At 47.6% G+C, this 25901-nt stretch overlaps 1 protein-coding gene across 5 annotated transcripts in view; it reads left to right on the top strand.

Annotated features, from left to right (window-relative positions):
• LOC134969566 (pleckstrin homology domain-containing family G member 4B-like) overlaps positions 1-25901 on the top strand; it is a 224199-nt gene that overhangs the window by 172284 nt on the left and 26014 nt on the right. For 2 of the 5 annotated variants that reach the window (XM_063945601.1, XM_063945604.1), the window contains exons 16-20: positions 22715-22804; positions 22929-23153; positions 23339-23509; positions 24461-24638; positions 25343-25459. In XM_063945601.1, coding sequence (XP_063801671.1) covers positions 22715-22804; positions 22929-23153; positions 23339-23509; positions 24461-24638; positions 25343-25459 — 781 coding nt within the window. Of the gene's footprint in view, positions 1-3779; positions 3843-8304; positions 8742-22714; positions 22805-22928; positions 23154-23338; positions 23510-24460; positions 24639-25342; positions 25460-25901 lie in introns of those variants that run through there. The other 3 variants (XM_063945600.1, XM_063945602.1, XM_063945603.1) reach the window with 2 other exon arrangements.

Consider the following 25901-nt stretch of genomic DNA (forward strand, 5'->3'; position numbering starts at 1 on the left):
AGTTAAAGGTTTATCCAAATAAAGGACAAGAACTCACGAGGAGTCAATGTAGTGATAGAAGCTACCACCACAAAGTGGCTGGCAGCTGCCCGGGCATGCCTTACATAGGGCGGCAGGGTGATGGTGACATCACAGGGCGATTGTGACATCACACTGACATCACAATGCATGCAGGAGGCAGTTACAGATGCCTGCAGGACCTGTGTTTAGGAAAAGGACTAAAACACTGAAGTACCATATAATCTTATCATACAGTATACACTACTATTCCTCTACTTCCTATCTCTCCCGACGTGCGCAAATATAAGATACTATCAGGGTGGGCACCTCACAATAAGGAAAATCAGGTCAAGAGCAAAACAAAAAGGGAAAGTATTATGAGATAGGGGATTAGTATTGTTAATATTATTGTGAATTAAAAACATATATCCAGTAGGTGTGCATTAAAAATCCCCATAGGTTTTGCCTCATTCACAGCCCTTACTAATATATTAGCTAAATATTAGTTTGAGGTAAAGTGTGAATTAGAAATTTGCACCTTCTTATTCTTCTTTGCCGTCAGTTTTGTTTTCATGTGTAAATAAGCCTACTATTTCTATCGCGGCATCAGCCTATTTCCAATATTTAATATCCTTCTAATAAAATCATCAATAACCCTAATCAGACCATGTGGTTATATTTTTTTATGAGTCGCTGTCAGTTCTGGGGAGATAAAATAAGACGCAGGTGTAGGGAGCCACCAAAGAGTCTTCGGGGCAGGTTCAATTAGCCACGAAGTAGGTTGCACAACTTAAGTGTCTTGACCATGCGTCTTCGGACTGCGGGCCCTCTGGCTGTTGTGGGGGCTGCACATCCCAGCATGCTCTGCCTCAGTTTTAATAGCAGGGCTGTGGTGGGGAATGCGGGGCTGTGTGGTTCCGTGGCAGCTGGAGGGCCGCGGGTTGAGGACCTATGGTCTTGACCAATCATGACTAGAATTTCATTACATCATCCAATCACTATTAGGAAGGTTTAACCTTATTTTAGGGCAGACTAGATGGGCCAAGTGGTTCTTATCTGCCGTCAAATATTATGTTTCACTATGTAGTAACTTTTCATGAATGTGGAGCAGTTCTGCCCATGATTTGTGTCTTACACGTGATCTGTACAGAAGGCGTTGTGCAGCCGCCCTGCCCCTGTGTCAGCGCTTCCTGGGGCTCCTGTTAGGGTTATGAGCACTTTACATTGATTGCTGAGCTGTTCTGTGACTGTTACACCCATGCGGCTGGCAGTAAGGTACACAGGACGATTGGGTTGCAGAGCCGTTTTGTGGCTGGCAGTATGGTATGCAGAACGATGAGGTTGCAGAGCCGTTCTGTGGCTGGCAGTAAGGTACACAGGACGATGAGATTGCAGAGCCGTTTTGTGGATGGCAGGATGGTACACAGGACGATGGTGTTGCAGAGCTGTTCTGCGGCTGACAGTAAGGTACACAGGACGATGAGGTTGCAGAGCCGTTCTGAGGCTGGCAGTATGGTACACAGGATGATGAGGTTGCAGAGCCGTTCTGCTGTTGGCAGTATGGTACTTAGGACGATGGGGTTGCAGAGCCGTTCTGCTGCTGGCAGTATGGTATTTAGGACAATGGGGTTGTAGAGCCGTTCTGCTGCTGGCAGTATGGTATTTAGGACGATGGGGTTGCAGAGCCGTTCTGCTGCTGGCAGTATGGTATTTAGGACGATGGGGTTGCAGAGCCGTTCTGCTGCTGGCAGTATGGTATTTAGGACGATGGGGTTGCAGAGCCGTTCTGCTGCTGGCAGTATGGTATTTAGGACGATGGGGTTGCAGAGCCGTTCTGCTGCTGGCAGTAAGGTATTTAGGACGATGGGGTTGCAGAGCTGTTCTGCTGCTGGCAGTATGATATTTAGGATGATGGGGTTGCAGAGCCGTTCTGCTGCTGGCAGTATGGTATTTAGGACGATGGGGTTGCAGAGCCGTTCTGCTGCTGGCAGTATGGTATTTAGGACGATGGGGTTGCAGAGCCGTTTGCTGCTGGCAGTAAGGTATTTAGGACGATGGGGTTGCAGAGCTGTTCTGCTGCTGGCAGTATGGTATTTAGGACGATGGGGTTGCAGAGCTGTTCTGCTGCTGGCAGTAAGGTACACAGGACGTTGAGGCTGCATGAGTAACCCCGGAGGGGAGAGTATGGTAGTTATACACTAATAGAGGAAGCGTCCACTTATTAAATCTAGATCAATGTTTTACACGCTGGAATAAAACAAGTTTCATTAACAACATACAACTTTACTGATAACTGTCTGAGTAATTATAACCTGCTACTTATTATCCTGGTACCACTGACTGCTGCCTGGATACTTGGGAAAGGTACAAGAGCCTATTACCTGCACCCCAGCCGCCTGTAGCCATTGGTGGGTTTCTAATTAACTATGATCAGCGCTGTTACCTGATGTTATGTATCCACTTCTATTACATATAGATAAACGTATTAACGTTTACACTTTTTTATATTAATGAGACATAATTATACGATAATTATACTATTAATATACACTAATTATCTTTGTCCGTTCTCTGTTCCCTGAATTTACAGAAAGAGCAATGAAAATTAGACTTTTTTGTTTTTCCTTGTGACAAGTTGAAATATTTTCTTGAGGTGTTTGCTGTGACCCCGGCGGCTGTGACTCTGCGATTAGCGCTCACGTCCCCGATGGCTGTGACTCTGTGCAATCAGCGCTCACGTCCCCGGCGGCTGTGACTCTGTGCGACTATCGCTCACGTCCCCGATGGCTGTGACTCTGTTCGACCATCGCTCACTCCCCTGGCGGCTGTGACTCTGTGCGACCAGCGCTCACGTCCCCGGCGGCTGTGACTCTGTGCGATCAGCGCTCACGTCCCCGGCGGCTGTGACTCTGTGATCAGCGCTCACGTCCCCGGCGGCTGTGACTCTGTGCGACTATCGCTCACGTCCCCGATGGCTGTGACTCTGTTCGACCATCGCTCACTCCCCTGGCGGCTGTGACTATGTGCGACCAGCGCTCACGTCCCTAGCGGCTGTGACTCTGTGCGACCAGCGCTCAAGTCCCCGGCGGCTGTGACTCTGTGCGACTATCGCTCACGTCCCCGATGGCTGTGACTCTGTTCGACCATCGCTCACTCCCCTGGCGGCTGTGACTCTGTGCGATCAGCGCTCACGTCCCCGGCGGCTGTGACTCTGTGCGATCAGCGCTCACGTCCCCGGCGGGTGTGACTCTGTGCGATCAGCGCTCACATCCCCGGCGGCTGTGACTCTGTGCGACTATCGCTCACGTCCCCGATGGCTGTGACTCTGTTCGACCATCGCTCACTCCACTGGCGGCTGTGACTCTGTGCGACCAGCGCTCAAGTCCCCGGCGGCTGTGACTCTGTGCGACTATCGCTCACGTCCCCGGCGGCTGTGACTCTGTTCGACCATCGCTCACTCCCCTGGCGGCTGTGACTCTGTGCGACCAGCGCTCACGTCCCCGGCGGCTGTGATTCTGTGCGACCAGCGCTCAAGTCCCCGGTGGCTGTGACTCTGTGCGACCATTGCTCAAGTCCCCGGCAGCTGTTTGACTCTGTGCGACCAGCGCTCACAGTCCCCGGTGGCTGTGACTCTGTGCGACCAGCCCTCACGCCCCGGCGGCTGTGACTCTGTGCGACCAGCCCTCACACCCCGGCGGCTGTGAACATCTCCTGATTGGATGCTTTTTATTGCAGGTGCTAAATCCTAACCTCTCACTAATGACTGCATCTCTCCCCAGAACCCACGTCACATTTCCCTCAGTCCTTCCACCATAGTCTGAGCTTCTTCCTAACATCCATCAGTAAGTGCCACTTTTCTGCCTTTGTGTTACATATTGTGCTGCCTTGCCATGTAACAGTGTGTGTGTGTGCATGCTGCTAACACAGCAACTACATGCTAGTAGGGCTACTGTCTCACTGCTCCATGTAGCGCCACCTAGGGGGGATTCCTGCGAGTCAGGGCACTGGGGACAGGAAGGATAACTGTATACATATGCCACACCTAAAGCACCTTTGTGACATTACCCCATTCTGTTTATTACATGCAAATACTGTTCAGACATGTCCTTACATGCAGTCACTGACTTTGATAAAGCCCGTCCTGTAATACAAACCAAGAACTATAATGGTTAATTAAAAAGTGTTTAAAAATATTGCAAAGGACACGCGGAGTCTAGATCTTTGATTTGTGGAGAAGGGGTGTTCTGAGATACCTCCAGTGCCCAACACCCCTCTTGAACATAGCCGAGACCCCTCCGTTGCCCACTGCCCTTCTGCACATATCTGAGACATCTCTGATGCACAAGAAGCATTCGGCACTGGCCTGACAGACTACTCAGTGTAGGAGACTGCGGAACACTTATTCCTGGGAAGATCCATCTCATTTGCGCAGTTACACATGCATAATTAAATAGCTTTGTCATTCATCCTAATGGGGGCATAGAGTGCACTGCTGGAGGTTGGGCTCTTTTAAAATTCCAGGTGTTTGGGGGCTTCTGTGTTCAGCACCACCTTCTTGGAAACTGACAAACCCACTCATCGCAAATGCAAAGGAACAGAGCAGGGAACCTTCCTCCTTCACCTGTCCCTCAGGAGCTACAGGGCAACACCCTTTGAACACACACACACCTGCGGCATCTGAACAGTCAGTCTGGGCTCTGTCAGTGCAAGGTCAGGTGTGGTCTCCCTTAAAAGGATATCCGATTCCACCAACAGCCCCTGACAGTACAGGTGAAAAGTCTGACAGCTCACCTCCCAGGAGGTAGGAAAGGCAGCTAGAGAGGGCTCCAGCAGGATGCAGAGACTGGAGGTTTAGTGTGAGCCAGCGTCAGGAAATGAACAGTGGGGAAATCAGATTTCTGAAAACTTATTGTTCTCCCCCCTCAGTTAGAAGACCTTTTGTGCAAAGCTTGATCATAGGTTTAAGGAGTTATGGAAGCTATGTCTCTTTACAGTCCCTATGAGTGGTGCAGTGAAATGGGAATCTCTGACTAAGGCAGATTGTCCTGTAGGTCGCAAGACCACCACCACCACTCCGAACACTGCAAGGGACGGTAGATTGAGGGCACCCATAAGTCTGTTTATAAATGCAGTGAGGGACACCCTTAGACCCATCTTAGCTTTGGTCAGTAATGCGGTGGAGGATGGCTGTTGCTGTTGGGGGGGGGGGGGGGGGGGGGTTAATATCAGGAAGCACCAGATTAGAATCGCTGACCCTGGTAGAGTAGATATAGAAGTCTTTTTAATACTTTGGGATGGACCTAGTCAAGGGCATTCTCATTAGCCTCTGCATACTGTGTCTTCTGGCTTAGAACCTGCGAGGCAGATGTGGAGACCAAAAAGGATCTTAAGTCCCTGCCCTGCTTGGGAGAGGTTATTGTCAGCTTGGAGTTAGGCAAGATTATTTCCATGGCCACAGTGGGAAAGTTTCTCTCTGGTAATTCTCCCAGTCTAAAATGCCCTTTTCTTCCTATGGGAAGTAGAGTCAGACCTCTGCTCCTTCTCGAGGCCAGCATGCGTGAGGTGTTATGCATCCAAGCCACATGACTGACAGGATACCTGCCCAGGAGCTCCTGTGGTAGAAGCCCATCTGCTTCTCTTCCAGTGTTGAGGATGTGATTTCACCACAGATATCCTGGGAGAGGAATCATTCCTTGCGGATGCATCATTGATCCGGATATATCCCCAGTTTAACCGTTCGTTTCGCTGAAGACCAAGCAATGCCTTTCAGCTCTAAAGAAAGATTCAGTCTTTACTCTCCAAAGAACTAGTGGTTCAAAGTTCTGGAAGACCAAGGGAGTTGGGTTTGTACTCTCTTTCTGAAGGTCCAGCTTCAAGTGGAAAAGCTGAAGATGGAGTCTGTGAGGTCTGCCATCAAAAGCATGGAGCAGGAGGAGTTCATGAACATTAAGGAAACATTGTATGTTAGGTAGAAAGGGACACCAGTCTCTCCACCGTCCCATCATTTCCTGTTCAAAATTTCAGCTAATCACTAGCACTAACGTTATTAACCAAGTTCATGCTAGCCTCCTGAGGTCTGATCAAGACCTAGCTACTTGTTTCAGGCCTATGAGTGAGAAACAGCCCTGACCTTGGAATTTCACAGTTTGGTCATGAACTACATAAATATCAATTCTGCTTCCTTCTCAGCAGATGGTCTCCTTAGGGCTGGTGGTTGATACTTTTCAGCAGAGGGTATTCACACAGGAGAACAAGATCCTAGTGAAGTTCCTGTTGGCTCACACAGGTGCATGAAGGTGCTCGGCTGTATAGTCTTCTCCTTCAATATACAGTTTTCACTCGAGGGAGCTCCAGATCTAACGCTTTCAGAAATTGAGCAAGGCTCACCTTCCTTTGACCAGGCAATGACCTCAACAAGAGTAGCCTATTCGGCATTTAGCATTGAAAGGCTGGGTGGCAGGTCTCCTTCAGGACTATGGATAAAACCTGCTGGAAGGAGAGATAGGGGTGGGCAGGCACACAGGTTTACACTGAACAGTGGTACTCATAAATAGAAGTAAATCTTAATGACAGATAAATAGTTTTGAACTTATAATACCTAATTATACAGACCAATGGTGCTTCCAAGAGTAATGAAACCTAGATACACGGTACAGGAGGAACGAATTCTACTAGGTTGCTCTGAAGATTTCATTTTTTCAATAAAGACTGACTAAACAAGACACACAAACGCAAACAATGGGGTAAATTTACTAAAGTTTCTAAAAATTAAAAGTGGTGATGTTTCCCATAGCAACCAATCAGATTCTGTCTATCATTTCTCGTTTGCATCCTAGAAAATGATACTGGTGATGTTGCCTATAGCAACCAATCAGATTCTCTTCATTTTTAGAAGCTTTAGTAAATTTTCCCCCAATGTGATTGATTTCACACAGCCAACCTCTTAGTGATACAACAACCAAGAATACCACTTTGCTTATATACAGGGCGTATGATAATACAGTATGAGGAACTGAGGATAACCAGCAAGTTAGTATGTGCTACTTAGGGGGGTATTCAGTTAGTGCCGTTTTTTCAGCCATTTGAAAATATTTTAATTTTCCCCCCCATTTTTAGGTCAAATTTCCATTCAATGCCTGTGCCGATTATTAGGCAATGGCGTATTCGCGGGCCTAATAATTTTTGGGTCCGTTTTCGGCCATGCCGATTCAACAGAAAGAAAAAAAAAAAGTGAAAAGGCATGGGCGAAATAGGGACTCAAAAACGGGCCCGTAATTGAATACCCAGAGTCGAATTAGTGCCGTTTTTTTTTCCGGCTAGCCGAAAAAGCCGGCACTAATTGAATAACCCCCCTAACCTGCCGGTATTAATAATTGCAGATACAACAGGCTATATATGCATGTAATAAATCTAAACTTCAAAATGACAGTCTACAGAACCTTAGCTTAATTAGGCATAGCAATTCAAGGAAATCTAGAAAACATACAGTGCATCCGGAAAGTATTCACAGCGCTTCACTTTTTCCACATTTTGTTATGTTACAGCCTTATTCCAAAATGGAATAAATTCATTTTCCCTCAAAATTCTACACACAATACCCCATAATGACAACGTGATTTTTTTTTTTGAGAGATGTTTGCAAATGTATTAAAAATAAAACAACTAAGAAATCACATGTACATAAGTATTCACAGCCTTTGCTCAATACTTTGCTGATGCACCTTTGGCAGCAATTACAGCCTCAAGTCTTTTTATATATGATGCCACAAGCTTGGAACACCTATCTTTAGCCAGTTTCACCCATTCCTCTTTGCAGCACCTCTCAAGCTAATAGTCCCCCCGAAAACAAACCTGTAAGCACTTTCCAAGTGCCAAATGCAATGCTGCATGCAGCGTTTAGAAGTTTTAACACTACAGCAGGTTCTGTGGGTACATTCATGAACTACGCATACAGCGGGATTGGAAAAACATGTGTCACACTCACTAAACATGTTGCATCTCTGCTTGTAACAACCCCAAAACTTCCCCATAAATACCGGCAACCTGACGAGAAGCAGAATTAAATATATTTTGAGGAAAATTAATGTTGTGCTACATTTAAGTCATTGGTGATAGTTTTACTACTACTGAGCATCTGTTACTGTACATCACTTGACACTACATCTTTGTGATACATTAGCACATAACTGGGAAATGGATCAGTGGGGCAAAGGTTAAAACACTCTGTAGCTCTTCAGACAGTACTCCCCTGCTCTCCAGACACTACAATTGGTGATTTATGGTTACTCGTTTGTCATTTTCTAGGTCTGAACAAGTCAGGACTCCAGGACGCTTAGGTTTTTCCAAGTGGAGAATCGCAGCCGCCACTTGTCTACCTGGATTCCCAGCCGCTGCCTCCAGACATCGTGAACCCTCTGTTCCCAGAGATGATGAGTTAGTGGCTTGTTAATGTGTAACAGGCCTCTCTCCCTGTATATAGTTTATTATACCAGCAGAGGGGGTCAGCCAGGAACTTCGCTGCAGGACCTCCAGGTGATTCATCTACCTGTTAAGCTGCACAGTTTGTACAATTTATTGAAAAAAACATTTTTTGCTAAATAGATATTTAAATAACAAAGGTCATTTTTTCATGTTGAAGTGGAATTTGATGTGCGTCTTATTTTGTTATAGTTGTTACCAAACTAGAAATAATTTATTTACTGGAGATAATGTTAAAATCTGAATAAAACAGGTTTATCTCATTTGAGTGATTCATTTTTTTTTTCTCTTGCATTCGTTGTTTAACACAGCATAAATTGCCCTAAATAATAAACGATCTTCTGGCTACCCCTGGTAGTTTGTACCCAAGACTATAATAACGTGCGATAATCTGTATACAGGACCTGTTTGTATAGTCCATTAAATGGGATCATTGTACCATCACATTTATATTAAATATACGTTTGTAGATTTGTTACCTTTTCCCACTTTGCAGGACATCAGTTTAGCAGAAATGTTTATTAACATATTATAGTTACATTTAGTACAATAAAATAACGTCTCAACCTGTCAGATCAAGTCTTAAATTACCCCCCTGATAAATCAGGAACCCCGGCATCAGATTTTATGGACTGAGAAACAAAACAGAACAATTTCAGCTACCGGTCATGACGGCAGGACAGGATACCGCCCGGTGACCCCCTTTCTGTAGCATCATCTTAATGCACTGGCTGAATTTTCTTGCACATGGCAGAGTCAGCTATAAATAAATAAGAATACAGGTGAGGTGAACGACTTCTGAGTAGTGTGGGGTGAGATTATTAATCTGCAACATAATCCCAGAATTACTCAAAATAGTAAGGTTATTGTATGGTGGGTATCCTACAGAAGAGAAACACAAACCGGTCATTCTGTGTACTAGCGACCAGGTCTTACGTCAGCCGGAATATGGCATTTTTATACTTCTGCTAAATCCTTTTCTTTGAATCCACTGGGACTGGTGCCAAAATGCAGAACTTCTATTACAACTTTACAGAAAACCACTGAACAGGAGAACGAGTGCAATGAAGGGAGAACACTCAGTAGGATGCTGAACGGACTGAAAACATTGAATAAATAAATCTAAATTTCTCTGACGTCCTAAGTGGATGCTGGGACTCCGTAAGGACCATGGGGAATAGCGGCTCCGCAGGAGACTGGGCACAACTAAAGAAAGCTTTAGGACTACCTGGTGTGCACTGGCTCCTCCCTCTATGACCCTCCTCCAGACCTCAGTTAGAATCACCGCATATGGCGAAAATATGTTGCTTGGTGTGAGGCCAGAATGGCCCCAACGGAGGAATTCCAGCTGGGTCGATTTCTGCACTTCCTACAGTCAGGAGTGACTATGGGCCTAAAATTGGGGTCCATTAAAGTCCAGATTTCGGCCCTGTCTATTTTCTTTCAAAAAGAACTGGCTTCACTACCTGAAGTTCAGACGTTTGTTAAGGGAGTGCTGCATATTCAGCCCCCTTTTGTGCCTCCAGTGGCACCTTGGGATCTCAACGTGGTGTTGGATTTCCTTAAATCACATTGGTTTGAACCACTTAAGACCGTGGAGTTAAAATATCTCACGTGGAAGGTGGTCATGCTGTTGGCCTTGGCTTCAGCTAGGCGTGTGTCAGAATTGGCGGCTTTGTCGTGTAAAAGCCCATATCTGATTTTCCATATGGACAGGGCAGAATTTAAGGACTCGTACCCAATTTCTCCCAAAGGTGGTATCAGCTTTTCATTTGAACCAACCTATTGTGGTACCTGCGGCTACTCGGGAGTTTGAGGATTCCAAGTTGTTGGACGTAGTCCGGGCCCTGAAAATCTATGTTTCCAGGACAGCTAGGGTCAGAAAGACTGACTCGCTATTTATCCTGCATGCACCCAACAAGTTGGGTGCTCCTGCTTCAAAGCAGACAATTGCTCGCTGGATCTGTAGCACGACCCAACTTGCACATTCCGCGGCTGGACTGCCGCATCCTAAATCGGTGAAAGCCCATTCCACGAGGAAGGTGGGCTCTTCTTGGGCGGCTGCCCGAGGGGTCTCGGCTTTACAACTTTGCCGAGCTGCTACTTGGTCGGGTTCAAACACTTTTGCAAAATTCTACAAGTTTGATACCCTGGCTGAGGAGGACCGTGAGTTTGCTCATTCGGTGCTGCAGAGTCATCCGCACTCTCCCGCCCGTTTGGGAGCTTTGGTATAATCCCCATGGTCCTTACGGAGTTCCCAGCATCCACTAGGACGTCAGAGAAAATAAGAATTTACTCACCGGTAATTCTATTTCTCGTAGTCCGTAGTGGATGCTGGGAGCCCGTCCTAAGTGCGGACTCTCTGCAATACATGTATATAGTTATTGCTTAACTAAAGGGTTTTCTCTATCGTCCTAGTGGATGCTGGGGTTCCTGAAAGGACCATGGGGAATAGCGGCTCCGCAGGAGACAGGGCACAAAAAGTAAAGCTTTTCCGATCAGGTGGTGTGCACTGGCTCCTCCCCCTATGACCCTCCTCCAAGCCTCAGTTAGATTTTTGTGCCCGGCCGAGAAGGGTGCAATCTAGGTGGCTCTCCTAAAGAGCTGCTTAGAGAAAGTTTAGCTTAGGTTTTTTATTTTACAGTGAGTCCTGCTGGCAACAGGATCACTGCAACGAGGGACTTAGGGGAGAAGAAGTGAACTCACCTGCGTGCAGGATGGATTGGCTTCTTGGCTACTGGACATCAGCTCCAGAGGGACGATCACAGGTACAGCCTGGATGGTCACCGGAGCCTCGCCGCCGGCCCCCTTGCAGATGCTGAAACATGAAGAGGTCCAGAATCGGCGGCAGAAGACTCCTCAGTCTTCTAAAGGTAGCGCACAGCACTGCAGCTGTGCGCCATTTTCCTCTCAGCACACTTCACACGGCAGTCACTGAGGGTGCAGGGCGCTGGGAGGGGAGCGCCCTGGGAGGCAAATGTAAACCTATTTGGCTAAAAAATACCTCACATATAGCCTCCGGGGGCTATATGGAGATATTTAACCCCTGCCAGAATACACTAAAGAGCGGGAGACGAGCCCGCCGGAAAAGGGGCGGGGCCTATCTCCTCAGCACACAGCGCCATTTTCCTTACACAGCTCCGCTGGTCAGGACGGCTCCCAGGTCTCTCCCCTGCACTGCACTACAGAAACAGGGTAAAACAAGAGAGGGGGGGCAAAATAGTGGCAAAAATTATATTATAAAAGCAGCTTTACAGGGAGCACTTATTATAAGGCTATCCCTGTCATATATAGCGCTTTTGGTGTGTGCTGGCAAACTCTCCCTCTGTCTCCCCAAAGGGCTAGTGGGGTCCTGTCTTCGTTAAGAGCATTCCCTGTGTGTCTGCTGTGTGTCGGTACGTGTGTGTCGACATGTATGAGGACGATATTGGTGTGGAGGCGGAGCAATTGCCAAATATGGGGATGTCACCTCCTAGGGGGTCGACACCAGAATGGATGCCTTTATTTATGGAATTACGGGATAGTGTCAACACGCTAAAGCAGTCGTTTGACGACATGAGACGGCCGGACAATCAGTTAGTGCCTGTCCAGGCGCCTCAAACACCGTCAGGGGCTGTAAAACGCCCTTTGCCTCAGTCGGTCGACACAGACCCAGACACAGGCACTGATTCCAGTGGCGACGGTGACGAATCAACCGTATTTTCCAGTAGGGCCACACGTTATATGATTTTGGCAATGAAGGAGGCGTTACATTTAGCTGATACTACAGGTACCACTAAACAGGGTATTATGTGGGGTGTGAAAAAACTACCTATAGTTTTTCCTGAATCAGAAGAACTAAATGATGTATGTGATGAAGCGTGGGTTGCCCCCGATAAAAAGATGCTAATTTCAAAGAAGTTATTAGCTTTATACCCTTTCCCGTCAGAGGTTAGGGCGCGCTGGGAAACACCTCCTAGGGTGGACAAGGCGCTCACACGCTTATCTAAACAAGTGGCGTTACCCTCTCCTGAGACGGCCGCACTTAAAGATCCAGCAGATAGGAGGATGGAAAATATCCAAAAAAGTATATACACACATACAGGTGTTATACTACGACCAGCTATAGCGACAGCCTGGATGTGCAGTGCTGGAGTAGCTTGGTCAGAGTCCCTGATTGAAAATATTGATACCCTGGATAGGGACAATGTTTTACTGTCTTTAGAGCAAATAAAGGATGCATTTCTTTATATGCGTGATGCACAGAGGGATATCTGCACACTGGCATCACGGGTAAGTGCTATGTCCATTTCGGCCAGAAGAAGTTTATGGACGCGACAGTGGTCAGGCGATGCGGACTCAAAACGGCATATGGAAGTTTTGCCGTATAAAGGGGAGGAGTTATTTGGAGTCGGTCTATCAGATTTGGTGGCCACGGCTACAGCCGGGAAATCCACCTTTTTACCTCAAGCTACTCCCCAACAGAAAAAGACACCGACTTTTCAACCGCAGCCCTTTCGTTCCTTTAAAAACAAGAGAGCAAAGGGATATTCATATCTGCCACGAGGCAGAGGAAGGGGGAAGAGACACCAACAGGCAGCTCCTTCCCAGGAACAGAAGCCCTCCCCCGCTTCTACAAAAGCCTCAGCATGACGCTGGGGCTTCTCAAGCGGACTCGGGGGCGGTGGGCGGTCGTCTCAAGAATTTCAGCGCGCAGTGGGCTCACTCGCAGGTAGATCCCTGGATCCTGCAGATAATATCTCAGGGGTACAGGTTGGAACTAGAGACAGATCCGCCTCGCCGTTTCCTGAAGTCTGCTTTACCAACGTCCCCCTCCGAAAGGGAGACGGTTTTGGAAGCCATTCACAAGCTGTACTCTCAGCAGGTGATAGTCAAGATACCTCTTCTACAACAGGGAAAGGGGTATTTTCTCTAACGTCCTAGTGGATGCTGGGGACTCCGTCAGGACCATGGGGAATAGCGGCTCCGCAGGAGACAGGGCACAAAAGCAAGCTTTTAGGATCACATGGTGTGTACTGGCTCCTCCCCCTATGACCCTCCTCCAAGCCTCAGTTAGGTTTTTGTGCCCGTCCGAGAAGGGTGCAATCTAGGTGGCTCTCTTAAAGAGTTGCTTAGAAAAAGTTTTTAGGTTCTTTATTTTCAGTGAGTCCTGCTGGCAACAGGCTCACTGCATCGAGGGACTTAGGGGAGAGAATTTCAACTCACCTGCGTGCAGGATGGATTGGATTCTTAGGCTACTGGACACCATTAGCTTCAGAGGGAGTCGGAACACAGGTCTCGCCCTGGGGTTCGTCCCGGAGCCGCGCCGCCGACCCCCTTGCAGATGCTGAAGATTGAAGAGGTCCGGAACCAGGCGGCAGAAGACTTTTCAGTCTTCCTCAGGTAGCGCACAGCACTGCAGCTGTGCGCCATTGTCTGTCAGCACACTTCCCACAGCGATCACGGAGGGTGCAGGGCGCGGGGGGGGGCGCCCTGGCAGCAATGTAGAATACCTGTATGGCGAAAAATACATCACATATAGCCCTTGAGGCTATATGGATGTATTTAACCCGTGCCAGACTTCACAATCTCCGGAGAAGAAGCCCGCCGAAAAGGGGGCGGGGCCTATTCTCCTCAGCACACAGCGCCATTTTCCCTCACAGAAAGGCTGAGGGGAAGGCTCCCAGGCTCTCCCCTGCACTGCACTACAGAAACAGGGTTAAAACAGAGAGGGGGGGCACTGATTTGGCGATATACATATATATTAAATGCTATATGGGAGGAACACTTATATAAGGGTTGTCCCTGTATAATTATAGCATTTTGGTGTGTGCTGGCAAACTCTCCCTCTGTCTCCCCAAAGGGCTAGTGGGTCCTGTCCTCTATCAGAGCATTCCCTATGTGTGTGCTGTATGTCGGTACGTGTGTGTCGACATGTATGAGGAAAATGTTGGTGAGGAGGCGGAGCAAATTGCCTGTAATGGTGATGTCACTCTCTAGGGAGTCGACACCGGAATGGATGGCTTACTTATGGAATTACGTGATAATGTCAACACGCTGCAAGTGGGTTGACGACATGAGACGGCCGGCGAACAAATTAGTACCGGTCCAGGCATCTCAGACACCGTCAGGGGCTTGTAAAAACGCCCATTTACCTCAGTCGGTCGACATAGACCCAGACACGGACACTGATTTCAGTGTCGACGGTGAAGAAACAAACGTATTTTCCTTTAGGGCCACACGTTAAGGGCAATGAAGGAGGTGTTACATATTTCTGATACTCCAAGTACCACAAAGAAGGGTATTATGTGTGAGGTGAAAAAACTACCTGTAGTTTTTCCTGAATCAGATAAATTAAATGAAGTGTGTGATGATGCGTGGGTTTCCCCCGATAGAAAATTATTGGCGGTATACCCTTTCCCGCCAGAAGTTAAGGCGCATTGGGAAACACCCCTCAGGGTGGATAAGGCGCTCACATGCTTATCAGAAAAATATCCTAAAAAGTATACACACACATGCTGGTGTTATACTGTGACCAGCGATCGCCTCAGCCTGGATGTGCAGAGCTGAGGTGGCTTGGTCGGATTCCCTGACTAAAAATATTGATACCCTTGACAGGGACAGTATTTTATTGACTATAGAGCATTTAAAGGATGCATTTCTATATATACGAGATGCGCAGAGGGATATTTGCACTCTGGCATCAAGAGTAAATGCGATGTCCATATCTGCAAGAAGATGTTTATGGACACGACAGTGGTCAGGGGATGCAGATTCCAAACGGCACAAAGATGTATTGCCGTATAAAAGGGGAGGTGTTATTTGGGGTCGGTCCATGGGACCTGGTGGCCACGGCAACTGCTGGAAGATCCACCGTTTTTTACCCTAAGTCACATCTCTGCAGAAAAAGACACCGTCTTTTCGGCCTCAGTCTTTTCGTCCCTATAAGATATCTGCCCAGGGATAGAGGAAAGGGAAGAAGACTGCAGCAGGCAGCCCATTCCCAGTAACAGAAGCCCTCCACCGCTTCTACTAAGTTCTCAGCATGACGCTGGGACCGTACAGGACCCCTGGATCCTACAAGTAGTATCAAAGGGGCACAGATTGGAATGTCGAGGCGTTTCCCCCCTCGCAGGTTCCTGTAGTCTGCTGTACCAATGTCCCCCTCCGACAGGGAGGCAGTATTGAAAACAATTCACAAGCTGTATTCCCAGCAGGTGATAATAAAATTACCCCTCCTACAACAAGGAAAGGGGTATTGTTCCACACTATAGGGTGGTACTGAAGCCAGAAGGCTAGGTGAGACCGATTCTAAATCTGAAAAATTTGAACACTTACAAGGGTTCAAATCCAGATGGAGTCACTCAGAGCAGTGATAGCGAACTGGGAACAAGGGGACTATATGGTGTCCCGGGACATCAGGGATGCTTACCTCCATGTCCCAAAATTTGCTTTTCTCACCAAGGGTACCTCAGGTTCGTGGTACAGAACTGTCACTATCAGTTTCAGACGATGCCGTTGGAGTGTCCAAGGCACCCCGGGTCTTTACCAAGGTAATGACCGAAATGAGGATTCGTCTTCAAAGAAAATGGACGACCTCCTGATAAGAACAAGGTCCAGAGAACAGTTGGAGGTCGGAGTAGCACTATCTCAAGTAGTTCTACGACAGCACGGGTGGATTCTAAATATTCCAAAACCGCAGTTGTTCCGACGACACGTCTGCTGGTCCTAGGGATGATTCTGGACACAGTCCAGGAAAAGGGTGTTTCTCCCAGAGGAGAAAGCCAGGGAGTTATCCGAGCTAATCGGGATCCTCCTAAAACCAGGAAAAGTGTCAGTGCATCATTGCACAAGAGTCCTGGTAAAAAATGGTGGCTTATTACGAAGCGCTTCCATTCGGCAGATTTCACGCAAGAACTCTTCAGTGGGATCTGCTGGACAAATGGTCCGGATCGCATCTTCAGATGCATCAGCGGATAACCCTATATCCAAGGACAAGGGTGTCTCTCCTGTGGTGATTACAGAGTGCTCATCTTCTAGAGGGCCGCAGATTCGGCATTCAGGATTGGATGCTGGTATCCACGGAGGCCAGCCTGAGAGGCTGGGGAGCAGTCACACAGGGAAAAAATTTCCAGGGAGTGTGATCAAGTCTGGAGAATTCTCTCCACATAAATATACTGGAGCTAAGAGCAAATTTTGTAATGCTATAAGCTTAGCAAGGCCTCTGCTTCAAGGTCAGCCGGTATTGATCCAGTGGGATAACATCACGGCAGTCGCCCACGTAAACAGATAGGGCGGCACAAGAAGCAGGAGGGCAGTGGTCAAAACTGCAAGAATTTTTCGCTAGACGGAAAATCATGTGATAGCACTGTCAGCAGTGTTCATTCCGGGAGTGGACGACTGGGAAGCAGACTTCCTCAGCAGGCACGACCTCCACCCGGGAGAGTGGGAACTTCATCGGGAAGTTTTCCGCATGATTGTGAACCGTTGGGAAAGACCAAAGGTGGAAATGATGGCGTCCCGCCCGAACAAAAAACGGGACAGGTATTGCGCCAGGTCACGAGACCTTCAGGCGATAGCTGTGGACGTCCTGGTAACACCGTGGGTGTAACAGTCGGTGTATGTGTTCCCTCTTCTGCTTCACATAACCAAGGTATTGAGAATTATAAGACGTAGAGGAGTAAGAACTATACTCGTGGCTCCGGATTGGCCAAGAGGGACTTGGTACCCGGAACTTCAAGAGATGCTCACAGAGGACTAATGGCCTCGGGAGCTAAGATGGGATTTGCTTTCAGCAAGAACCATGTCTGTTCTAAGAGGAACCGTGGCATCTGCCTCTAAGAAAGGACCTGCTCCAGCAGGGACCTTGTCTGTTCCAAGACTTACCGCGACTGCGTTTGACGGCATGGCTGTTGAACGCCGGATCCTAAGGGAAAAGGCATTCCGGAAGAGGTCATACCTACCCTGGTCAAAGCCAGGAAGGAGGTGACCGCACAACATTATCACCACATGTGGTGAAAATATGTTGCGTGGGTGAGGCCAGGAAGGCCCCACAAAAAAAAATTTCAACTAGGTCGATTTCTGCACTTCCTGAAAACAGGAGTGTCTATGAGCCTCAAATTGGGGTCCATTAAGGTTCAAGTTTCGGCCCTGTAGATTTTCTTCCAGAAAAAATTGGCTTCAATTCCTGAAGTCCAGACGTTTGTCAAGGGAGTATTGCATATACAGCCCCTTGTGTGCCTCCAGTGGCACCGTGGGATCTCAACGTAGTGTTGGGATTCCTCAAATCATATTGGTTTGAACCGATCAAATCTGTGGATTTGAAATATCTCACATGGAAAGGGACCATGTTGTGGCCCTGGCCTCGGCCAGGCGATTGTCAGAATTGGGGGCTTTGTCTTAAAAAAAAGCTCATATTTGTTTTTCCATTCGGACAGGGCAGAACTGCGGACTCGTCCCCAGTTTCTTCCTAAGGTGGTGTCAGCGTTTCGCCTGAAACAACATATTGTGGTGCCTGCGGCTACTAGGGACTTGGAGGACTCCAAGTTGCTAGACGTTGTCGGGGCCCTAAAAATAGATATATATATATATATATATATATATATATATATATATTTCCAGGACGGCTGGAGTCAGAAAGTCTGACTTGCTGTTTATATTGTATGCACCCCAAAAGATGGGTGCTCCTGCTTCTAAGCAGACTATTGCTCGTTGGATTTGTAGTACAATTCAGCTTGCACAGTCTGTGGCAGGCCTGCCACAGCCAAAATCTGTCAATGCCCATTCCACAAGGAAGGTGGGCTCATCTTGGGCGGATGCCCGAGGGGGTCTCGGCTTTAAAATTTTGCCGAGCAGCTACGTGGTCAGGGGGGAACACGTTTGTAAAATTCTACAAATTTGATACCCTGGCTGAGGAGGACCTGGAGTTCTCTCATTCGGTGCTGCAGAGTCACCCGCACTCTCCCGCCCGTTTGGGAGCTTTGGTATAATCCCCATGGTCCTGACGGAGTCCCCAGCATCCACTAGGACGTTAGAGAAAATAAGATTTTACTTACCGATAAATCTATTTCTCGTAGTCCGTAGTGGATGCTGGGCGCCCATCCCAAGTGCGGATTGTCTGCATTACTTGTACATAGTTATTGTTACAAAAATCGGGTTATTATTGTTGTGAGCCATCTTTTTTAGAGGCTACTTCATTGTTATCATACTGTTAACTGGGTTCAGATCACAAGTTGTACGGTGTGATTGGTGTGGCTGGTTTGGGTCTTACCCGGGATTCAAGATCCTTCCTTATTGTGTACGCTCGTCCGGGCACAGTACCTAACTGAGGCTTGGAGGAGGGTCATAGGGGGAGGAGCCAGTACACACCATGTGATCCTAAAAGCTTGCTTTTGTGCCCTGTCTCCTGCGGAGCCGCTATTCCCCATGGTCCTGACGGAGTCCCCAGCATCCACTACGGACTACGAGAAATAGATTTATCGGTAAGTAAAATCTTATTATTCCACTCTATTTGTGGTACCGAAGCCGGACGGCTCGGTAAGACCTATTCTAAATCTGAAGTCCTTGAACCTGTACATAAAGAAGTTCAAGTTCAAAATGGAGTCACTCAGAGCAGTGATAGCGAACCTGGAAGAAGGGGACTTTATGGTGTCATTGGACATCAAGGATGCGTACCTCCACGTTCCAATTTACCCCTCACACCAGGGGTACCTCAGGTTCGTTGTACAAAACTGTCACTATCAGTTTCAGACGCTGCCGTTCGGATTGTCCACGGCACCTCGGGTCTTTACAAAGGTAATGGCCGAGATGATGATTCTTCTTCGAAGAAAAGGCGTATTAATTATCCCATACTTGGACGATCTCCTAATAAGGGCAAGGTCCAGAGAACAGCTAGAGAGGGGATTAGCACTGTCTCAAGAAGTGCTAAAACAGCACGGCTGGATTCTGAATATTCCAAAATCCCAGTTAATGCCGACAACTCGTCTGCTGTTCCTAGGGATGATTCTGGACACGGTTCAGAAAAAGGTTTTTCTCCCGGAGGAAAAAGCCAAGGAGTTATCCGAGCTTGTCAGGAACCTCCTAAAACCAGGAAAGGTGTCTGTACATCAATGCACAAGAGTCCTGGGAAAAATGGTGGCTTCTTACGAAGCAATTCCATTCGGCAGAATTTTCCAGAGGGATCTGTTGGACAAATGGTCAGGGTCGCATCTTCAGATGCACCAGCGGATAACCCTGTCTCCAAGGACAAGGGTATCTCTTCTGTGGTGGTTGCAGAGTGCTCATCTATTGGAGGGCCGCAGATTCGGCATACAGGATTGGATCCTGGTGACCACGGACGCCAGCCTGAGAGGCTGGGGAGCAGTCACACAAGGAAGAAACTTCCAGGGAGTGTGGACGAGCCTGGAAACGTCTCTTCACATAAACATTCTGGAACTAAGAGCAATCTACAATGCTCTAAGCCAGGCAGAACCTCTGCTTCAAGGAAAACCGGTGTTGATCCAGTCGGACAACATCACGGCAGTCGCCCATGTAAACAGACAGGGCGGCACAAGAAGCAGGAGTGCAATGGCAGAAGCTGCAAGGATTCTTCGCTGGGCAGAGAATCATGTGATAGCACTGTCAGCAGTGTTCATCCCGGGAGTGGACAACTGGGAAGCAGACTTCCTCAGCAGACACGACCTTCACCCGGGAGAGTGGGGACTTCATCCGGAAGTCTTCCACATGCTGGTAACCCGTTGGGAAAGACCAATGGTGGACATGATGGCGTCTCGCCTCAACAAAAAACTGGACAGGTATTGCGCCAGGTCAAGAGATCCGCAGGCAATAGCTGTGGACGCGCTGGTAACGCCTTGGGTGTACCAGTCGGTGTATGTGTTTCCTCCTCTGCCTCTCATACCAAAAGTATTGAGAATTATACGGCAAAGAGGCGTAAGAACGATACTAGTGGTTCCGGATTGGCCAAGAAGGACTTGGTACCCGGAACTTCAAGAGATGATCACGGAAGATCCGTGGCCTCTACCTCTAAGGAGGGACTTGCTTCAGCAGGGTCCCTGTCTGTTTCAAGACTTACCGCGGCTGCGTTTGACGGCATGGCGGTTGAACGCCGGATCCTAAAGGAAAAAGGCATGCCGGAAGAAGTCATTCCTACTTTGATTAAAGCAAGGAAGGAAGTAACCGTGCAACACTATCACCGCATTTGGCGAAGATATGTTGCGTGGTGCGAGGATCGGAGTGCTCCGACGGAGGAATTTCAACTGGGTCGATTCCTACATTTCCTGCAATCAGGATTGTCTATGGGTCTCAAATTGGGATCTATTAAGGTTCAAATTTCGGCCCTGTCGATTTTCTTTCAAAAAGAATTGGCTTCAGTTCCTGAAGTCCAGACTTTTGTTAAGGGAGTGCTGCATATACAGCCTCCTGTGGTGCCTCCAGTGGCACCGTGGGATCTCAATGTGGTTTTGGAATTTCTAAAATCTCATTGGTTTGAACCACTAAAAAAGGTGGATTTAAAATATCTCACATGGAAAGTGACCATGTTACTAGCCCTGGCTTCGGCCAGGAGAGTGTCAGAACTGGCAGCTTTATCTTACAAAAGCCCATATCTGATTTTCCATTCGGACAGGGCAGAACTGCGGACTCGTCCGCATTTTCTCCCTAAGGTGGTGTCAGCATTTCATCTGAACCAGCCTATTGTAGTGCCTGCGGCTACAAGTGACTTGGAGGACTCCAAGTTACTGGACGTTGTCAGAGCATTAAAAATATATATTGCAAGGACAGCTGGAGTCAGAAAATCTGACTCGTTTATATTGTATGCACCCAACAAGATGGGTGCTCCTGCGTCTAAGCAGACGATTGCTCGTTGGATCTGTAGCACAATCCAACTTGCACATTCTGTGGCAGGCCTGCCACAGCCTAAATCTGTAAAGGCCCACTCCACAAGGAAGGTGGGCTCATCTTGGGCGGCTGCCCGAGGGGTCTCGGCATTACAACTTTGCCGAGCAGCTACGTGGTCAGGGGAGAACACGTTTGTAAAATTTTACAAATTTGATACTCTGGCTAAGGAGGACCTGGAGTTCTCTCATTCGGTGCTGCAGAGTCATCCGCACTCTCCCGCCCGTTTGGGAGCTTTGGTATAATCCCCATGGTCCTTTCAGGAACCCCAGCATCCACTAGGACGATAGAGAAAATAAGAATTTACTTACCGATAATTCTATTTCTCGGAGTCCGTAGTGGATGCTGGGCGCCCATCCCAAGTGCGGATTATCTGCAATAATTGTACATAGTTATTGTTAACTATTCGGGTTATTGTTTAGGAAGCCATCTTTCAGAGGCTCCTCTGTTATCATACTGTTAACTGGGTTTGATCACAAGTTGTACGGTGTGATTGGTGTGGCTGGTATGAGTCTTACCCGGGATTCAAAATTCCTCCCTTATTGTGTACGCTCGTCCGGGCACAGTACCTAACTGAGGCTTGGAGGAGGGTCATAGGGGGAGGAGCCAGTGCACACCACCTGATCGGAAAAGCTTTACTTTTTGTGCCCTGTCTCCTGCGGAGCCGCTATTCCCCATGGTCCTTTCAGGAACCCCAGCATCCACTACGGACTCCGAGAAATAGAATTATCGGTAAGTAAATTCTTATTATTGTTATGAGCCATCTGTTAAATGAGGCTCAGTTGTTGTTCATGCTGTTAACTGGGTATAGTATCACAAGTTGTACGGTGTGATTGGTGTGGCTGGTATGAGTCTTACCCTGGATTCCAAATCCTTTCCTTGTAATGTCAGCTCTTCCGGGCACAGTTTCCCTAACTGAGGTCTGGAGGAGGGGCATAGAGGGAGGAGCCAGTGCACACCAGATAGTACTAAATCTTTCTTTAGAGTGCCCAGTCTCCTGCGGAGCCCGTCTATTCCCCATGGTCCTTACGGAGTACCCAGCATCCACTACGGACTACGAGAAATAGAATTACCGGTGAGTGAATTTTTTTTTTTTTTTAAACATTAGAAAATATATATATATTTTTTAAACAAAAATCATTTTGAATAAGGTTAAATACACATTCTACAACTATTTCAAGCATAAAAAACCCTGACATTTTCTGAGGGTTTTTTCGGAAAATAATTAGTCCGTTAGTAGATGTTTCTCGGTTGCTCTTAGATACGACCATATAAACGCCCCTGAGCAATGCGGACAGATGGGCGTAAGCTGCTGATCTGTAGTGTTTCAGGGTTTATTACAGACATTTTGCTTTTTTCCCTCTAGAAAGACCAGTTTGGGATGTACGCCTTATACAGCAAGAATAAGCCCCGGTCCAACTTGTTACTAGCCAGCCACGGGAACATATTCTTTAAGGTGAGAACGTTACACTAGGTGTAAAGGATCTCTGTTCCCCTCTGTGACTACTCTGTGGTTCTGGCATCCGTAGACGCAGGTTGTGCCCCACAATGATTAATGCATGCTGTGTGCTTATTGTCAGAATAAGCAGCGGCAGCTGGGAGACAAGATGGACCTGGCCTCGTATCTGCTGAAGCCCATCCAGCGAATGAGCAAGTACGCTCTGCTCCTGAAGGACCTGATCAAGGAGTGCAGCGAGGCTCAGGAACAGGAGCTGGTGTACCTGCGCGCCGCCGAGGAAATGGTGAAGTTCCAGCTCCGTCACGGCAATGACCTCCTAGCCATGGACGCCATACGGGACTGTGATGTGAGTGAAGGGGCAGCAGGTTCAGGAGGTGGACAGTGCAGTTACTACTTTATAGACACTTCTTTGTGTACACGTCACACGTGATGTGTTCCTGTGTCATTCTTCCTATGTATTGTCACATATCACACACCCAGTGTAATACACTCTGATAACATCCTCCCTTCCTACATATTTTGGGTTAACAGGTGAATCTAAAGGAACAAGGGCAGCTGGTGAGACAGGACGAATTCACAGTGTGGTTGGGCCGGAGGAAGTGCCAGAGACACGTCTTCCTGTTCGAGGATCTCATCTTATTCAGCAAGCCCAAGAGGATTGAAGGGGGACTGGATGTCTACATATACAAACGCTCATTTAAAGTAAGTGAAGCAGCTCAGACCATCACCCACTCGTATAGGAGTGTCACACACAAAGGGAAGCCCCAGAATGTCTACTAGGGTCCCAACACCCCAGTATCTGTGATCCCTATCACATCTTCCTTCCACCCTGAGGACTTCTGCATGCGGGAAAAGAATAAATACCGTGGGAATCCCAGGATCTTAGAATGGTGGGAAACTCTGTATAATGTACACATATATATAATGTGGTATCCGGTTTCTAGGTTGACCACACTTGGGTCGACACTGTCTAGGCCTACCACCATTGGTCGACAGTAAGTAGGTCGACATGGTTTCTAGGTCGACAGGGACTCTAGGTCGACATGAGTTCTTCACATTTTTTCAAAACTTTTTCATACTTTACGATCCACGTGGACTACAATTGGGAACGGTAACGAGTCATGTGAGGGGACACTGTGCACTAATTGGGGATTACGGTCACTGTATGGAGAAAACGACACCAAAAAAAGTGCAGAAACTCATGTCGACCTTCTGTCATGGCGACCTACAGTCCTTGTCGACCTAGAAACCATGTCGACCTACTTACTGTTGACCAATAGTGGTTGACCTAGACACTGTCGGCCTAAGTGTGGTGGACCTTGCATACCACACCCATATAATGTACACATGCGGGAGAACTAGCAGGTTACATTTTCAGATGAATATTTACATAACGGTGTAAAAATAACTAAATTGTATGACGTGTGTATTTTAATTTTCAAGGGTACAATTTTCTGTGTGTTGTATCCTTACATTAGCTGTAGCGATACATCACATCATATACATCTGTGCTTATTGCCATAGGGATCACATTAATGACCCAAAGAGCACGGTTCTCGCCCTGGGCATTTAGCTCTGTGTGTTAGTGATCTCTCATGAGGTGGCCAGTTTGTAGCCGGCCCTGCCGCTTATACCACTTTCTCTGATTGGCAGACAGCAGACATCGGCCTGACAGAGAATTCCGGAGACAGCGGGCTGCGCTTTGAAATTTGGTTCAGGCGACGTAAATCCAATGACACACACATTCTCCAGGCGAGCAACGCCGACATCAAGCAGGCCTGGACCGTGGATATTGCTAAAATCCTCTGGCAGCAGGCGACCAGGAATAAGGGTACGTCATCGGTCTTACTGCCATTTTCTCTGCCCCCTGCAATCATGTCACTTATAGCAGATACCGGGTCACTTAGCCCCAAATACTGGTTGGTTGGCTGCTAATAATGTTGTAGGATCCAATCCAGATAAAAGGTGTGTCAGATAAAGTGGTTGTGGAGGAAGATATTTCCCTGCACACTGCATACTTCCTGTCTGTAATTACATTGAATGAACTGCAGCCAGCAACCTCTAAGCCTGTATATGCAGCTGAATACATACCTCCCAACATGACCCCCTCCAGGAGGGACACAATGCTCTGCTCCTGGACTTTTCGCTTCATTTATAACTGCCGGCACCTGTGCTGAACAGGTTAATGGACAAGAAAGGTGTTTCAGCACAGGTGAGGGCAATCATAGATTAAGAGGGAAGTCCAGGAGCAGAGCCTTCTGTCCCTCCTGGAGAGGGTCATGTTGGGAGGTATGTGAATAGCAAATGTAAACCACGTGTTAAATATCTGAAGTCATATCACAGAAATAGAACTAAGTGCTATGTATGAAATAAGAGATCGTATTTGTAGATAAAATAAAACATGTAGTAGGGATTACAGGGATCATTGTGTGTGGTCAGTGTGCTGTAAACCAGCGAGATGCTGTATAGTAAGCGAGCGCTTCTATTGGTGGATTACTGTCCGTGTCACAGAACGTGTCTCCTTTCCCCCGGCAGAGGTCCGCATGCAGGAAATGGTCTCTATGGGTGTTGGCAACAAGCCGTTTCTGGACATAAAGCCAAGTGACGCAGCAATTAACAACCGCGCTATTGATTACATCATGAAGGGGAGAGGTAAGGAATATATTCGGATCCATACTCTGTAGTAGTGATGAGATCCGCAGGAAGGAGGCAGAGGACACGGAAGTACTCTTGCACGAACCCTAGAAATGTTCAGAATTTTAAAGGGACAATAATCCCAGTGCAAACTGAGGGTAGTTTATCATCTACCTCAGTGCTTCTCACACCCGCTCCTCAGTGCACACTTACAGGCCAGATTTTAAGGCTAGCCATGTTTCAGTATAGAAGGTTATATCAAAATGACCACAGTACCTGTGGTCATTTTGATTTAACCTTCTATGCTCAAGCATGGCTAGCCTTAAAACCTGGACTGTTGGTGTGCCTAGAGCAGTGGGTGTGAGAAGCCCTGATCTTCCATAATACAGGCTCAGGTGACTGCTGACTATGGGGCAACTAACTGCATGGAGCCGCCATATTTATGCGGTGATGTGTCTGT

This window comes from Pseudophryne corroboree, chromosome 11 (genome assembly GCF_028390025.1).
Source record: "Pseudophryne corroboree isolate aPseCor3 chromosome 11, aPseCor3.hap2, whole genome shotgun sequence".
Classification (NCBI taxonomy): Eukaryota; Metazoa; Chordata; class Amphibia; order Anura; family Myobatrachidae; genus Pseudophryne; species Pseudophryne corroboree.